General features: G+C 32.7%; 1 protein-coding gene across 4 annotated transcripts in view; it reads right to left on the bottom strand.

The window, feature by feature from the left end:
• The window catches only part of Rnf145 (ring finger protein 145), a 38862-nt gene that overhangs the window by 5835 nt on the left and 15454 nt on the right, over nucleotides 1-17573 (bottom strand). For all 4 annotated transcript variants that reach the window (XM_071612009.1, XM_027938590.3, XM_027938591.2 and 1 more), the window contains 5 exons: nucleotides 14662-14753; nucleotides 9371-9606; nucleotides 6758-6933; nucleotides 3385-3525; nucleotides 1021-1203 (listed from right to left, as the gene is read on the bottom strand). In XM_071612009.1, coding sequence (XP_071468110.1) covers nucleotides 1021-1203; nucleotides 3385-3525; nucleotides 6758-6933; nucleotides 9371-9606; nucleotides 14662-14753 — 828 coding nt within the window. The remainder of the gene's footprint in view (nucleotides 1-1020; nucleotides 1204-3384; nucleotides 3526-6757; nucleotides 6934-9370; nucleotides 9607-14661; nucleotides 14754-17573) is intronic.

Genomic DNA, 17573 nt, shown 5'->3' with positions numbered 1-17573 from the left:
GTTATTTAACTGAGCTCATCCTTGAGTTCAACATCTTAAATGCTTTATGGAGAAACCTTAAGCTTCAAAAACAAATATCAAGTAACTATATTATTAAGTATGAAGATTAAGATTATTTGAAATATATCCAAGAACTCTGAGCTTTCAAATGGGTTGTTTCAGCCATTCTACCATTTGAGAAAATTTTACAGAACATTTGGCAATATGCATTATGGGGCTACAAAGATAAATCTGATGAACTATAATTAAAATGCTAAACTGCAATGTTTTAGAAATCCACTGTCACAACTCTACCTCCCTAAAGACTGCCTGCTCCAAGCAATAATTTCAGATGTATTTCTATAATCAACTAATTATTAAAACGTGGCTGGAATGCTGGGAAAAAAAATAGTGACACTGAATTTTAAGCAATTCCTTATATAATTTCCTTTCATAAATTACAACTACCAAAAATTATATCTTTAAGGAACTAATAGTTTTGAGTTTTTTTCCTTATGAAAATTTTTGTAATACAAGATATACATGAATCCAACTACTAATTTCATTTGGTCCCATAGGTGTCAAGAATCTCCATTGTAACTCAGTAAGTAACAACTCTCTAAAAGGCTCTTATCCCATAAATACCTATCTTTACGATTATCTGACAGCCTTTATTTTTCTCTTTTTCACTTGCAGCTTTCTTTTTTTTTAAACAATGCTTTGTTTCCTATTTTAATAACATTTCACAGAACAAAATTACATAATAATCACTACATTTACTGGACTAAATATGTTCTATTTTTAACTTTAAAATTGGACAAATATAAAAAGTATTGAATTTTTGTAATTTCATAGTCTCTGGTAAGACTTTTTGACTACAGAAATCTTAAGGAAAAAAATAAATTTTAAAATACCGGTTACATATTTGTTTTCCATCTTTACTGTCCATCATTAACATTCCCTAAGGCTGTAGATAACAAATTCATGGAAAGAATACTATAAGAATTAAGTTAAATCAAAGAATATTAGGAAATTACTTACTTATCTCTAGATGCTCCCAGCGCCAAAACAATAGGATCTGCAATCTCTAACATAGACTGTAGGATAGAAGCTACAACAATGAAGAGGATAATACTGAGCAGGAATGCCCGGTGAACCACCTGGAGTTCGATCAACCCCGTCTGCACTGCCAGAATTAACAGTGTCACTCCTTCTGTCATGCCCCTAAAAAAGCAGACATTTGAGAAGTAAATAATGTGAATCTCATTTAAGTCCAAAGAAAATAATCTAAAGACTCAAAAGTGTTGTTACACAGTTTGTAAATCAAATTCCGAAAATTCAGACCAAAACCCTGACTGGTATGTACAGCAACTTCATATCATGCAACATGAATGTGAAATGTTAGTGTGTGCTCCCCTTCATGTGCAAAAGCGGACCACCTGCCATTTTAGCATACCATGAAAGGAAAAGAACAATTTGCAACACCAATAATTTTTCTAACCAGACTTTGTTAATAAATCATTTCTTTCTGTCTCTCGATATCCACTATCAATTAGACCTATGAATTGTCATGAACCATACCCTGATTATAAAAGAAAAAATATTGGTAAATTTCTTCATAATCTTCCAGAGGGAAATATCTCTTTAAAAAGACCATAAGAATCAGATAAATACAAATACTTTTTGAAATTTAATTTTCATAAATAAAAATATATCATATACAAAGTCATAAGAATTTTTATTCTATTGACTTGATATATAAAGACCTCTCAAAAATAAATGAGAAATGATTAAAGGACAGGTGCAGTTTTTAAAACTACACATAGCAAATATTTCAAACTATGATGACACTAAGGATCAACAAAAAATGTGAGAGGAATTGAGCACACTAATGTTGAGACAGACACCAAATCTTCCTGGAGCAAAGCTGCTATATGAATTTAAATGTACACATAATTTTACTGATATACTTTTACTCTATGGATATACTACAAAATTAAGATGTATGTATAAATGAAAATCCAGTGAATAGGGGAACTTGTTCTATGACACCATGGGATGCACTCAACAAAATTCAGACTCTGAAACACTCAGCAGGACAAACACCTGGTATCTTCAACATATGATGGGAGGTGGAGTGGGGAGGGAATAGAGAGATAGCAGGGACCTAATAGACAATCAAACAAACTGCAATATGGGGTCTTATTTGGATCCTGAGTTGAGTAAAACAATGGGTTAAAAAATAATTAGGAAAATTTGAACAACTATAGTTATTTGATATCAAGGATTTGTTTTATCAGGGCTATTATTCTGTTGCAATTAAGCTTTTCAAAAGATTTACATATTGAAATATTTAGGGACAAAATGATACTATCTCCAAACAAACAATCATGGGGTTGGGGGCAGGGTGGGTGGAGCTGATAGGAGCAGGAAAACAGAAATTGGGCAATGAGCATGTGGGGTTAATTTTACTACTATCAAGTATGTTGGTTTAAATTTTTCCTAATTAAAGATTTTAAAAGAGAAAAGATGTACAGATACTTAAAGCAGTATTCTTTTCTAACAGCAAAACAACAAAAAAGAGTTGACAATGAACCCAAAAAACAATATATACATAAATGTATTTTTTTCCATATAAAAATTTTTAAAATAACCATCTAGAGCTGTTACCTTTGTGGAAAGGAAACAGCAAACAGGGGAAAGGAGCAGTCACCTTGCATTTTGAACCTTGTAAATTATATGAATCTTCTAAACTTTTACAGGAGTTATTTCTCTTTTCTTGTTCCCTTTACCAGAACCACCCCCTTTTTTCCATCTTAAAAGTTCTTTGCTGGGACAAGCAGGAGGATTATGGATAATAAATATTTAAAGATTTTAAGAAGAGGCTATATAAATAAATGAAGGCTTCTGAGAAGAGTTTCTATAAACTCATATAAATGAAAAACATTACATTCGTATATGAAGGTAACAGAAATCACAAGAAGTTCTACAAACAGATTTCTCAAAACGTGATTTTACTTTTTTAACAGCAAAAAGTAGTATTCAAATTTTGTTTGTTCTAACAACAACAAAAATTTTAAGGATGTATCAAACATAGAATCAGATTTGAATAGGACTACACTGAAACTTCCAAAGGGAAAAAAAGCTTTGAAAAATCTTAAAGCAATCTAGAAAAGGAACAGTGTCATTGTTATTCATTGTAATATACATACAATCAAAATACATTTTAACATGGGAATTTAGTTATTTTTTTCATAGTATTTTTATCTCAATGTTTCAACACTTCTAGAAAAACTCCTCAAAATTCCATTTCCTCTAAAATCCATCAACCAAAGCAATTCATCATTACTTCTTAAAGCTATCTACAGGCTTATGTTGCTAGACACATTCAATAAAAGAACTTACCTATTCATGGCAGGGTCATTCATGAAAGCTCGATAACCCTGCAAGTAAAACTTGCAGAGTGTCAGAACACCCAAAGCAACAAAAGAAACCGTGAAGACTAAACCCAAAAGAGAGTAAGGAGTGCTGCAGCATTCAGCAATGCTGGAAAAGAGCAGGAGAAATTAACAGATATGAATTTTCTATTTGGAATAAAAAACATTTTCAGCCTTTAAATAACCACCAAGTTTCATTAGATCCTCATTTAATCACCTCAAGACAAAATCTGAGATGAAATCACCTGATCACTCTATAAATACTTTAAATCATATTATTGTTATTCAAAATTACATCTTTTTCTGCCTCTTTGGCAAATATTCAGTACTTGGCACCCTATCTGAAACAAGATCTTTATTTTTTCTTAATTAGCTATCATCTCCTTCAAATGCAATGAAATTCAGAAAGCTTAAATTCTGTTCGAATCTTATGAAACATATAATTAGCTGCTGGTAAGTATTCAAAAGAAACTTGTACCTTTGCCCATTGTTCCTTCTGAAAAATGCTGGCTGTTCAAAATGTTCAGACTGTACTGCTAATAGGATCACTTGTTACAACTCTTTATTTGACCGAATGGCTACAGAGTAAGGGCCTCCTGGCAACCCACAACCCTCTATCTACAACAGTATAAAACATATTACCAGTGTCTCACATTTTAATTCACGTTTAGTTAAATGAATTTTTTAAAGGATGATTTTAAAAGCATATCCAAGAGTAAAGTCCAGGATAATTTAAAAATAATTTTAGTATATCAGTTTTTAACATAAAAGTTTGCTGTGAAACCACTTAAACAGACAACTGGAAAACCCACTAGATCTTAGAAATACTTTCATTTAACATATTAGATATTAATTTAGGTATAAAAATATATTATACATAATATGAACTATTATGTAATAATGAGTTAGATTTAGCATTTACACAGCACCTATATATAATTTTATACACATGCATACACACACACAAACACATTAAGCTTTAGGATTTCAGGGAATTTCATTTGTATACATGAGAAATTCATTTAGGTAAATCAACACCTATCATTTATTATGTAGCTCCATACTTTCATATATTTTTTTTTCCTAAACAATTGCTTATAAATTGGTTTTTATGTGAAAGCAACTAATGTTGTATAGACCTATGTACATTATAGAAAAGTATGTCTGGTTTTCTGCTAGCAGCCAAAATATCCACTAGTCATAGTGGTTGTTAGCTAAAATAAATAATTTCATGACATTCCTACTAATCTAAATTTCTGAAACGTGACATTTTTCTTCCCAGGAATCATTATATAATGTTTAAACAAACTGTTTAAGCAAATATGAGAATCACTACTTCTATTCTTGTCTTCATATTTAGAGAAATCTTTTACACCAAAACTATATGATCTAATTTCATATGCAAGAGGAGCACATTCTTCTCTAACTTCAGAAAACAGTGTGCAGTTATTTTTCAAAAGAGAGCATACTAAAGGATCCAAAGGTTTAAAATTGAACTTTGAGGAAGTGAAAGAGTTCTGGAAATTTATAAAACTTTTCTTCCCTTCTCTCTTCAGTAAGAGACATTTTTATTGATTTCAATTTCTATTTTCTGGAGGTAAACAAAACAGCTTTTTTTTTTAGTTGTTTGAGTGTGCTTTTCTGTTTGAGTAGGGTATTCTAGTAAATTTCGAATCTTATTTTTGTAAATAAGCTGTTTTTTGGCAATGAAACACATAAATATAACCTGGCACACAAAAGCATCAAGGACAGAAAACAACTCTTAGAGACAAAAATTAACAAAAAGAACCAATATGGGAGCATCTCAACTAAAACCAAATCAAAATATTCTCATCTTGAGAAAGGATAATCCATCTTGCCTATGCATAGGAAAATAGAGGAAAAAATTATTTTGGTATGGTATCCAAAATCTCAGTATTACTTTTCTGCTTTGTAAATAAATCCAAATTCATTCACAGTTTAGTAACTAGTTAAAACTATTAAAATAATTATGCTATATATAATTTGAAAATGAATTCAAAATGAATAATTTGACTTAAAGCATGAGGATTACAGTCTCACATTGGAATTACTATCTTAACCATAGTTGTAGACCTTTTTCTTTTTTTTTAATCATTTATGATTTCTGCATAAAACCTCCATAATATTTATATAAAAAATATTATTCAATACAGAATTGGTCATTAAAATTTGACTTTGACATCAACTTATTGCATGCTTATACAGCTACTTATAAATAAAAATGTGACTCATTTTCAAAAAGTACAAAATCTGACTTCTATCAGTAAGTTTATCCTACATTTTAAAATGGATATCGCCCCATCACATTTTTATAGATATTTAGATTTGTGTTAATAATTTCCATCTTAACCAATAACATGTTCCTTTAGGACTATGAATTTGTCTTAAAACTTCTCATTACCTATACCACTTAATACATGGTCCTCCATCATACTGGATAGCTGAATAGCAATGGCTCTAATAACTGGAACTCAGAACTTTTACCTGTCTTTATTTACTTTCATTATTGTATTTCAAAGTAACAATGAAACAAGGAACCAAGATTCATACCCAGAGTGGAAAAAATTGAGAAACAGGAATCTGGTGTAAGCTCATAGAAAAGACAGTGTGCTAGGGAAAGGACTCAATTGTCCTAAGACTTAAAAGAACCCTGTAAATTTTAAAAACCAAGTCTTAGAATTCTGTTGGGTTAAAGAGTAAAGTACTATGACTTATCCGTTTCATCAATTATTTAACACTATGTCAGTTCTGAAGCAAAACCTTAAAAATATGAGGTCACACAGTAAGAGTACAGAAAAGTCACAAGTTCTGAACTCAGATGGGGTTTGAATGTTAGCTCTATTTCTTGTAACAGTGTCACATTCAAGTTACTTTTGATACAGTTTCCTCAGCTACAAAATGGCAATGACAATAAAAGTACTTATGTTTCCAATTTGTTAGAAAGATTAAATGTGAGGGGCAAGTTTGGCAGTGAGATATATTAAACAATAAACGATGTGATTTTTTAAATATCATTTTTCTCTTACTGACCAGTAATTTAACTTAAAATTGAAAAAATACTTTTATACTTTGCTATGTACCTTTCCACAAATCATTTGCTATACTTTAGTCCCCAGTACAGCCAAACATATCCTCAAACTCCTATTAGCATACCCCTGTACTGGCCAGGCCTTGGTACCCACTAAATGAAAATCCTATTATAATGAAATATGAAGTCATATAACATGACTTCAAAAAGTAATTTCCAAAAATTGTTATTCCTAGATTGAAGTTTTCTCTTCCTAAGGTTATATATAGTATCACTGGCTCTTATTAATTACCTTGTAAGAAAAAGGAAAAGAAGCCTCTCACGCGATGCAGGCTGATCTCGAGTACTGAAGTAGGAGTAAATCTGAAGAGCGAATAAGACGAGCCAGAAAACCATAAAAAGAACAGGGACTACCAGCTGATTCCACAAGGACATTCCCAAGGCTAAAAGGCCATATACCTCCACTACCTGAAAATCAGAAAATAAAACAGGAAAACATTTTTCATCACCCTCCATAGACACTTTTAAACACTTTTTTGAGTTTAATCTGAAGTATTTAAAGTAAAAATTAAAATTTTCTTTTTTTTTGCAAGACTGTTTCAGCTAAATTTTTTTAAAGTTAGCTCTCTAGATAGTAATAATATTATGTTTATAAAAATGTATTCATTTTCATATTATTAACACTTCACACACCATCTGATGGCAACAGCAAAATGCCTTAGCAGTTCAAGGTAAGGTCAAAGTAAAATCACATTCAGAACAGAACTACTCCTGAGGCAATCTGAGGAGGCTTGATAAATACTTATATTTAATCAAAATAATCAGAACTAACACGAATAATACAATAATGATTGAGGGGTTAGGAAAAAGAGAATCAGAAAAAAATTTTTCATGGTTTACTCAGGAATGTCATAGATGAGAAGTAGTTCAGTGGAAGACAAAACTTACTTATTCACTGGAGAAATCTACTTTACTGCACACGAGGTAGCTAACAAGCCTTTCCCTCAGATGAATAAATTCCCCTTGATTCTACTGGGTATTCACTCATCAACCATAGTTCTCAATCTTGTTTGCCAAGTGCATTAACACCAGGAAAAGGGCACATCTTTAAAAAGCTTAGTGATCTGCTATAACTCAATAAACTCATTTTCCAGTTATAAAACAACCTCTAATGGAACTGATTAGCAAGAATCAAATGTCAGAATCTGATTGAATCTAAGATCATAGCTGTAACCAAGTTTCTATATAGTTACTAAGCCAGGGACCAGTCCCTGGAAACCCAGTAGGGTTCTGCCAGGCAGCCTACAAAACCCTACCTCAGCAGCCAACTGATCTTGCCAGCATCTCTCAGTGTGACACCAGTATATTTCAAAAAGGTGTAAAGAGCTTTAAGTAGAATGACTTGCAGATTACTTTATATTTTTCATCAGTAAAGCAATTCTTTTTCTACAGCCTACCCACAACAAATTTCTACTTTTCCCAACTAGAAAATATTGTTAAAGTGAATTGCTTGATTAGATATAAAAGTATCATTAGAAGTAAGCAGTTTATTAAGAAGTAAAGAGTACATTCTCTATTTTCCATTCAAGGAACAGATCACTAAAAAGTCTGACTCTACATTTCTTGCTTACCCATTTTTCCTAAGTCACAAATTTCATAACCTATAATTTATTTTCAACTACTCCACCTGGTGATGCATAAATCTTATGGCAACCAAGGGAGTACACACAACATTGAAAAAAAATGGAGACTCTGTCTTATGGGTATTACATATTTAATAGTCAAAAGAGGATTACTAAATATCTCCTGTCTATCAAATTAGAATAGTGCCACAAGATAAAATTAAAAAGAAAAAAAGTTCATCTGTTAAACTTGTTATTCTCACTCGGAATATAACTACAACCCCTCCTTAGAAAGTATCTCTACACTGAATGTGGAAAAATCTCCTCTTCTTTGAAATATGTAATTCTGGGAACCACCCAGTTAATCATTGTGTAAGACAAAGAAAGGAGATAGAATCAGGCTTAGACCCAGGGCTCAGGCAGTTTTTCCTTAAAGATCTGCCCCTGAGGAATAAGAGAGCACGTCATTTGTGTGGTCAATCTAAAAGCTTCCTATACTTTCTGGTCATATACATAGTCAAGAGGCAGAAGAGAATAACCATGTAAACACATTTTTCATATTAGTCAAGTTTAGATCTATTTTATACACTGAAACTGAAAAATAAATCAAAACAATTTATCTCCCAAAAGTCTAGTTTGTGTCTGGGAGTAATTTTTCTTAGAGCAAAGGTTTAAAAAAAAAAAAAAAAGAAAGAAAGAGACTATTTTATTGCAAGAGGCATTTTATGTTGGCAATGTTAGCTCCAGCACTGCATCCAAATGAAATCCATCCACAGTATAACCCACAACTATTTAACTTTTCAGTTTAAATTTAAAAAGGGAAGAAACTATGGTCACAGCAGGAATATAATCAGGAAAAAAAAAAAAAAACTAGGATGTGACTTCTAGATATGTGATTCTGTATTATTTTTATCTCTATTACAACAGCTAACATATACATCTGCCTGGCACTAAACTGACTTTTAAATCTCATAGCAACCCCATGAAGAAAGTACAATGTTATTATTAGCTCCATTTTACAGAAAGTGAAGATGAGTGATTATTCCAAAGTTATACAGTTGGTAACAGCAGCTCTGGGATATAAACCCAAACAGTCACTTCCCTTTACCACCTTCTCAAGAGAACTTCCAAGAAAGAATTTCAGATGCTCCTAAGTGAGCTGAAAATAGTCACTGTTTTGAAGCTATAGAAAGTAATGTTGTAACTATGACTATGAAATAAAAATGAACAAGCTCTATTAATGTTTATGTAAAATTTTATTCACCTGTGTGTGATGATCTTACCTGAACCAATTCTCTGTATGCAGACTTAGCAAGGTTATAAGGTACTAAAAGATTAGACCCAAGAAAATAGAGAACTTCCAATCCAGTAAAAATCATAGCAAATTTGTTGATAATAACAATAGTCTCCAGAGGAACAAGGCAGAGTCGTGCTAGCAGAGGAAGCATATGAGCTGAAAAGAGCCAAATCTGCTTCGTTTTCATGACACAGGAGCATAAAGTACACACCACCAACTGACCTAAAACAGGATAGAATGCATTTAATTCTGAGCACTTGGTATTCAAAGAAATAAACATACTGTTGATAATGATGGTAACACAGCTTTTAGAGAAGTCCAGATCTACTGTATAAAATTTTAAATCAAATTTTCACTTCATCGACTATAATTACATATTCACATGTATTATGAATGCTGAAAACTAATTCACTTGGCATGATTAGAAAAAAGCAACATAAATCTCCACTGGTTTTCATCATATGTCTGACTGCATTTACAACACGGAGAAAGTTCTTTAAAACATAATAATTCATCTGCTACTGTTCATCGTTAGATCCTTTTCCAAAGGTACTCAATATTTAACTGATCAGGAATCCAAGAAATACACTTACTTATCCAAGATTACACTGCTTTTGAGATTTTTAAAAAACATTTAATTAAAAATTAAATTATTAAGAGAAAGAACATTTGGTCTCTTATCATTCCACCACCAAAGCTGGCACTATGAATACCCTAATTTATTAAATGAAGCATTACATATGTAAAGCTTTAGCACTGTATCCGAACCTATCAAGTGCTCAGTAGTTAGCTCCTCATATTTACAAATTAACTTTCTACATTTATTTTATGCAATGATTATACAGAGAGGATAGTACACAAACTACTTCACAATCAATATTTTTCATTTAACACACTGTACATCTCTCCGTGCTAATACATATGGCTATATTTAAAATTTGTGTAGTATACTAAATAATGCATGTGATAAAATATTAGCATTTGGCCTTTTCCTGATAGTTCCTAATTATGAAGTGCTTTATTTGAATAAGCTAGTGCATTTAAAATGCCATTATACATTTATGATATCCTAGCATAGGTTTACTACTTGGGGCACATTTCCTAACATTTTCTTAAGCTAAATTCCTAAAAGTGGAATTTCTGAATCATTTTTAAGGCCTCAGACCCATACTGTCAGACTGTCCTCCAGAAACAAGTTATCTAGTATACAAGATGCCCATTTTCTTATTGGTTTGCCCACAGTGAGTATAATTTAGAGAAGGAAAGAACAAGAAATATTTTCTAAGGTTTTTTGAATTTTCATTTTTTGGTTATCAATAGAATTGAACATTACCAATAAGTATATAAAACACTTGCAATTATTTGGTGAAATTTTGTTCTCATTCTTTATTCATTTTTCTATTGAAATATGTATCAATGTTTGATCAAAATATAAATCCTGTAAGCTGATTAAATTGTTCTACTGTATCATGTCTTAATATTTTAAATAAGTTCATTCTTAACAAGTTTCACTGAAAGTAAACTAATCATTTTCTTCCTAAGGAAATGTTTCTATTTTTGGTGCAATGGCTCTCCCTACCCAACATAATACAAGTATTCACCTACATTTTCTTTTAGTAATTTTTAATTTAAAAACTAATAAATTTTGAATTTATTTTGGAATAAGGGAAAAAGAAAGATCTAAGTCTATTCTTTCCAGATGTTCGGTCCATTGTCTCAGAACTAGTTATTAGAATCACCCATTATTTTCTTTTTAATTTGAAATGCCACTTCAGTACACTCTAAAATCTTTTACATATTTGGGTTTGTATAGAAACTTGCCATTTTTCTTTCCCAGTGATACACTGTTAACAGTGCCACCCTGTTTCATTTCTGTGACTGAACAAGTCCCCAGTGGCTCTTTTCACAATTTCTTTAAGACTCTTAAGCATATTAACTTCTAGATTAGTTTATAAGTTATTTATTCATATTCTCTTCCTTCTTGCCAATGAAAAGCAAAACAAATTTGCAGTTATGTTTGTACTTTACCAATAGAAAAATACAAAAATGGCAACAAATTCTACACAAGGCCGAACATCTTTAACAATCTACTATGTTATAAAATGTGTTATTTTCTCCTTCAAACCATTAGTTTTTCCCCTCTAAACAACTAGTATCCAAATGTGAACAATATTCATAAAGGCTTAGAAAAGAGAAGAAACAAGAGGTGTGGTCACCAAAAGAGATTATGTCAACATCATTTTGGAAGATAGAAAACAAAGAGGAGACCACTCATTGTGTTTTAAGCTAGACTTCCTCCCCCTAACCTGGAGTAAGAATAAAGTTTGCTTTTTGAAATATGCTGAAACTGAAGCTCCTGGACACTATACACAATCCATAACAGAGGGGAGATGCCCAGATGAAAATAAAAGGCTATACCTCAAGAGATGATCCCTCTCTAGATCCCAAAGCACTGCTGTTAAGTTTATTACTCAGTTCTCAGCAGTTAGTTCTAATCACTGCCAGCTGCCTCCTCTATGCTCTCTGAGAAAGCTGACCAGCCCAAGTAAAAGGATTACAAAGACTAACACCTTGGGGTACCTGCCTCTAACAGCCACTCCCACTTGATCACCCACACTGGAACACACCAGTTGGCAAGCCCTAAAGAAATTCCAGCAACTTAGCAACTCCCTTTAATACAATGATAGGTCGAGGATCCCTAGACATTTAAGCAAAACTTGAGGTTTAATCAGTCTCAAATGTAGCAGAGGCATCGGTTTTATATTGCTTTGTTTTTTTCCCAGGTGATTCTAATCCAGGCTTGAGAAACACTGGTTTCTCATGAAAGACAAAGACCAAAACAAACAGAAACAAGACCTCAGAGGAATTGAAGAGAATGCAAGTAGCAAAAAGAAGTTTCAAAGTAATAATACCTTCAAAAATATAAATTATATACCTAAGAAATAAAGACTACCATGATAAAAGAATTCAAGGAAAACATTTTTCTTCGATATGAAAATTATATAACAAAAATCAAAATACAACAATAAAAGGGTTAGAAGATAAACGTTGGGAAATCTCAGAAAATAAACCTGCCCCCAGCCAAAAAGAGAAAAGGCCAACCAGATTAAGTGGAGAAAAACACAACAGTAAGAAAATTAAGGGCCCAACCTAGGAGGTCCAAATCCAATTAACAGGATTTCTAAAAAGGAAGACAGGACAGAACAGCAAGGAAGAAGTTATCAGCATTGAAAGAAGAAACCTCTGGGGAAGGAGTCCAGAGAATGGAGGGGAGTGATGCAGGAGAGAGCCGATTTTCATCATAAAATGATAGTATATTTTGTTGGTTAAGAACAAGCATATTTGGGCTGGGGTTGTGGCTCAGCGGTGGAATGCTCTACTAGCACAAGCGGAGCCCTGGGTTCGATCCTCAGGCACCACATAGAAATAAATAAATAAAATAAAGGCATTGTGCCCAACTACAACTAAAAGATAAAATATTTAAAAAATAAATAAAAAAATTAGTTAAAACTGAAAGAGAGGCTTGTAATGCTTTAATACTAGGAATGCTAAGAAATTTTGATTCCAGCATCTTACTTTATTGTACTCAGAGCTACAATAAATTTTCTTGTTCAGCATGATGTAAACTTCTCCTAATCTCTGAAATTCCCAAAAGTCTAAGTCAGCAGCACATGTAATGCTCAGCTCTGGCATTACAAGCTTCACTTGTCTTCTTTCAGAGAATATGACTCATACAACATATTCTCTTTGAGAGAAGACTACTCCTCCTATTTAGGTGAAAGGAGGAAGGAATCATATTATTAGTGGAATCTCCCCTGGAGCTCCACAAGAGTAAACTGCTTTTTTGATGTGCCTGTGCCAAATGGTAATTCTAAATAAATCAAAATCACAATCTCTGGATTCCAAGATTCTACTAATAGAAATATCTCCAAGAAATTTTCAACCCTATAAGATCATGGCATATTCAAAGTATTTTGTTTTTCAATAAAAGTTTATTGTTGAAATGGAAGAAAAGGAGTAGGAAGTTACTTTAAAATCAAAGTCAGAAAAAAATGCCATTTAGTAGTTTATAGAAATTATTTTATTTCCTTATTCACTGAATCTTAGTTGGGTTGTGGCCATAAGTCACTGATCAAGGAAATAATGTCTCATACACATATTAAGGTACATCCATAACAAAATTTTACATGCTTTCTAACCTAACAAATATTACCATAACACAACCCTACAAGGCATTTTCACTCCCCAGTCAAAAAAACTCTACAAGCAGCCAGCTCACTGTTAGCCTTTTATATCCCATTAGAATTACAACACAACCCACATATATAATTTAATATTTTCTAAAAGTCATTTCAAAAAGCTAACAGAAACAGATAACAGAACAATATACTTTAACCAATACATTTAAAATATCATATATACATTCAACTCATATTAAAAATTAAAAGATATTTTACACCCTTTTGGACTAAGAAGAAACTGAATGTGTGTTTTTGCACACACAGCACATCTGAATCTGGAAGAGTTACATTTCAAGTGTTAAGTAGCCACCTGTGATAAGTTCTGGACAGGGCAGCTTTAGATTCTGCAGGTCTGAATCAGTCCATAGTATTCCCCCACACCACAGAAGACAGAGGCCTCTTCAAATGCAAGGGCTAATATCAGAAAATAGTCCTCTTCAAAGAAATTCTTCAAGCTCCAATAATCAGCTTTTTCATACCTTCTACAAAGGTTAGTTTAAGATTCACAGAATAGGTTTTCTAGAACACAGTTTTTCGGAACTTTGGCATAGTGCGGTCTGGTAGCTCACTTTGGACTGTATGGATATTTTTTTAGGCCTTATCCAACATTTCAACTTTAAATATTCTGCTATTTCAGTGATTCAATCACATCTAAAATTCTTAACATTTCTGGCAATTTATTTTTGACAAAACAGTGATGACTTTAAACAATGAGTAGATTTAAATTTTATTTTAATCTTTCAAATAGCGCTGTTTAAAAATTAATTTTCCCAAATACTCAAAACACACATAAAAAAAACAAAAAACTATGAGGTATAAACAATATGATTATAAAAAACAGAAACACCTATTTGTGGGGAAAAGATTAAGAAAATATGACATTAAACAACTATTGTACTTAAAGAGAATCATCATGAATAACTTGGAGCTTTTGCATTTTTTTAAAAGTTCACACCAATTTTTATCATAGATACTAAAGAACGGACTCAGACTCATTGGTTCCTACCAATACTTTTAAGTCTTTAATGATACATACCTATTAAGGCAGTGGTAAACCGATTCATGGAAAGAGGTTCTAAATACATTGGTCCCTCATACGCAGACTCCAATTCACTCCTAACATAGTCTCTAAAGAAGAAAAACAGTAAGAATGTATTGCATGGAGGAGAGAAGCAGCTTTATCACAGCATTTTCAAGCACATGTTAATAACTTCTACAGTTAAGAAAAAGTTTAGATATAAAGAATTATATAGAAATGGCTGGGTGCAGTGGTGTAGGCCTGTAATCCCAGCAGCTCGGAAGGCTGAGGCAGGAGGATCACAAATTCAAACCCAGCTTCAGCAACCCAAGAGAGACCCTGTCTCTACATAATATACTAAAAAATGGTTGGGATGTGGCTCAGTAACTAAGTGTCCCCGGGTTCAATCCTTGGCACACAAAAAAAAAATTATATAGGGATGGCCTTCACCTCTATCTTCCAAGTACTGGAAACAGATTCAATTTACTGAAACTGAGTTTTACTACGCAAAGAAGGTAGCCAAAGTTCCACAATATGTTGATTTCTTTTTTTTCCCATGGCCTTATTCAACATTTTGTGCCCAATAAAAAAAAAGTTGAAACATCATCCTTCTATCCTAGTATGAAAATCCCTAATCACAGTATACCACATTTCCCCTTTTGTGCTTCCACCATCACCTCTCTTATTTCTCCCAAAGTGTGTCCCCCAATATAGTTCATTAGCTACAGATAAAACCACAACTATTTCACAGCAGCACAGCCTAAAAATTGTTATTTTGGGGCTGGGAATGTGGCTCAGTGGTAAAGTGCTTGCCACCCATGTGTGACACCCTTGGTTCAAGCCCTAGACCCACCCCCCCCCAACAAAAAAGGACCTTTAAAAAAAAATCTATGGGAATTTGCAAAGAGAATTATAATATGTAGATTACATATTTATTTTGAAACAAATACTACATCACAAAAAAATTCAACATTTGACAACTGAGAAGTAGTAAGCTTTAAGCAATAATATAAAAGCCTTTTACACTCTGAGAAAACATAAGCAGGAAGCATAAAAAAGGAGAATTTATTTTGTTATCAGGAAATTGAGTAGTATTACAGAAAATAGTTGTCTTAAGTTCTTTTGGCATCAAAAAAGGAAAATTTATGTAAAAAAATTCCTCCCTCTTTTCCTCAACTGTTGAATGTATTATTCATTGTACTTTAAAATAATTTGAATGTTTTCAGTATTTCTGAACAAACTCAAATTCATTATTTTTTCTATGAAATTACTTCCTGTTAGGCAATCAAGTTGAATTCCTTTAGCACAGCATAACCAAACAAGGAATGACCCTTACATAATCAAGCAGCTGAGTACTGACAAATTCAAAATTTAAAACTAATTTTTTTTTTAAAACAGGAGCAGTTTGGGGTTTGGGGGATGATTATAAAAGTCAGTGATTGACAAGCTCCACAGGTGATTTAACAATTCTCCATTTCACTCTCTAATGACTATTTCTAATATGTACTATATTCACAATCTCTTTCTACTGAAAGAAAAATCCAGATTCTCAAGAAGAATAACTTTAATGCAGTATTTGTCAACCAGGAATAATTCTGCCCTGGAAAGGACATCTGTACTGTCTAGAAACATTTTTGATTATCACAACTGGGGGGAGGAGAAAAGGCTGCTACTGGTACCTGGTAGGAAAAAGCCAAAGATGATGCTAAGCCTTCTACAATGCACATGACATTTCCCCAGAACAAAGAATTATCTGGCATCAGATGTCAACCATGTAGGGGCTGAGTAATTCCTACGTATATGCAAAGAACACATTCCTGAATATTACAGGTAACCCCCAATATAGTTACTATGTTTTCTGCAGTTGTGAGAAGGAAGAATTAAGAATTATGAAGTTTAAAATTAAATACCATGCTTACAAAGTGTTTGAAATGCTCTTTAAGAAGTAGAATTATATTTAAAAAGAGATATAACTCTGAGTCCCAGTACTTCCTAGGCCTCTAAAGTCAAGTAATTTCTTTTTGGTCACACCATATCCCTATCTAATAGATCCAGTTCAATCATGGAACAGGAAAATCCCACAAGGACAGAAAGCAGACTGGTGGTTGCCAGGGGCTAGAAGAAGGGGAAGTAGCACCATCTGTTAAATGAACACAAGGCTTTATTTTAAATGTTAGGCAAAGGTGATAGCTATATGAATGTATCATATGCCATCTCAATAGTTAATTTTATAGTATGTTAATTTCATCTCAATTAAGGAGCATCAACACAAGAGCCCTATCCTCAAGGGGAAAGCCAAAAGGTGCCCTAGAAGGGCTCTCTTCCCAGTAGCTCTCTTGGTGGGGGGCAAAGGAGACCACAGAGAGGAGTTCCCTGTCATGTTTTCTCTCCCATTTGATTCTGTCATCATATTACGGATGTTCTATAATATACTTCAGCAAACTCAAAAATATTCTGGAAATTCTTATTGAGACATTTGTCAACTATTTTGCATTATTTTAAAGTCTTCTTTAGTTTAGCTTCTTTTTAAAAACTTCTTTGTCTTTAGAGTTTCTTGCCTTAAACTCTAATAACATATAGCAAAACTTCTAAGAAACATTAATATGCTCTGCACAATTTTTAACTTGTAAAGAAACTGCTGTACATAATATGTTGCTAGCATTCTGTTAGGCCCTGTGGATACTACAGTAGACAAAACACAGTCCCTGCTGCAGTGAGGTTTACTAACTAGTAGCAACACTTTATCCTTACCATTATTAAGTCACACAGTGAAAACTGCAGTTGTAACAACCAAAACATGTCCCTAGACTTTGCTTCCTGGGGGACAAAACTGCCCTTAGTTGAAAACCATTACAATAAACAAAGAAATCATTAAATAAATTTTTTTGTTTAAATATTGAACTTTTAATTTTGACAGGAATAAAATAAAA

Source organism: Marmota flaviventris, chromosome 5 (assembly GCF_047511675.1).
Source record: "Marmota flaviventris isolate mMarFla1 chromosome 5, mMarFla1.hap1, whole genome shotgun sequence".
In the NCBI taxonomy this organism is placed as follows: domain Eukaryota; kingdom Metazoa; phylum Chordata; class Mammalia; order Rodentia; family Sciuridae; genus Marmota; species Marmota flaviventris.
Note: the sequence above shows the minus strand (reverse complement) of the source record. Positions and strands in the feature narration are given on the sequence as shown.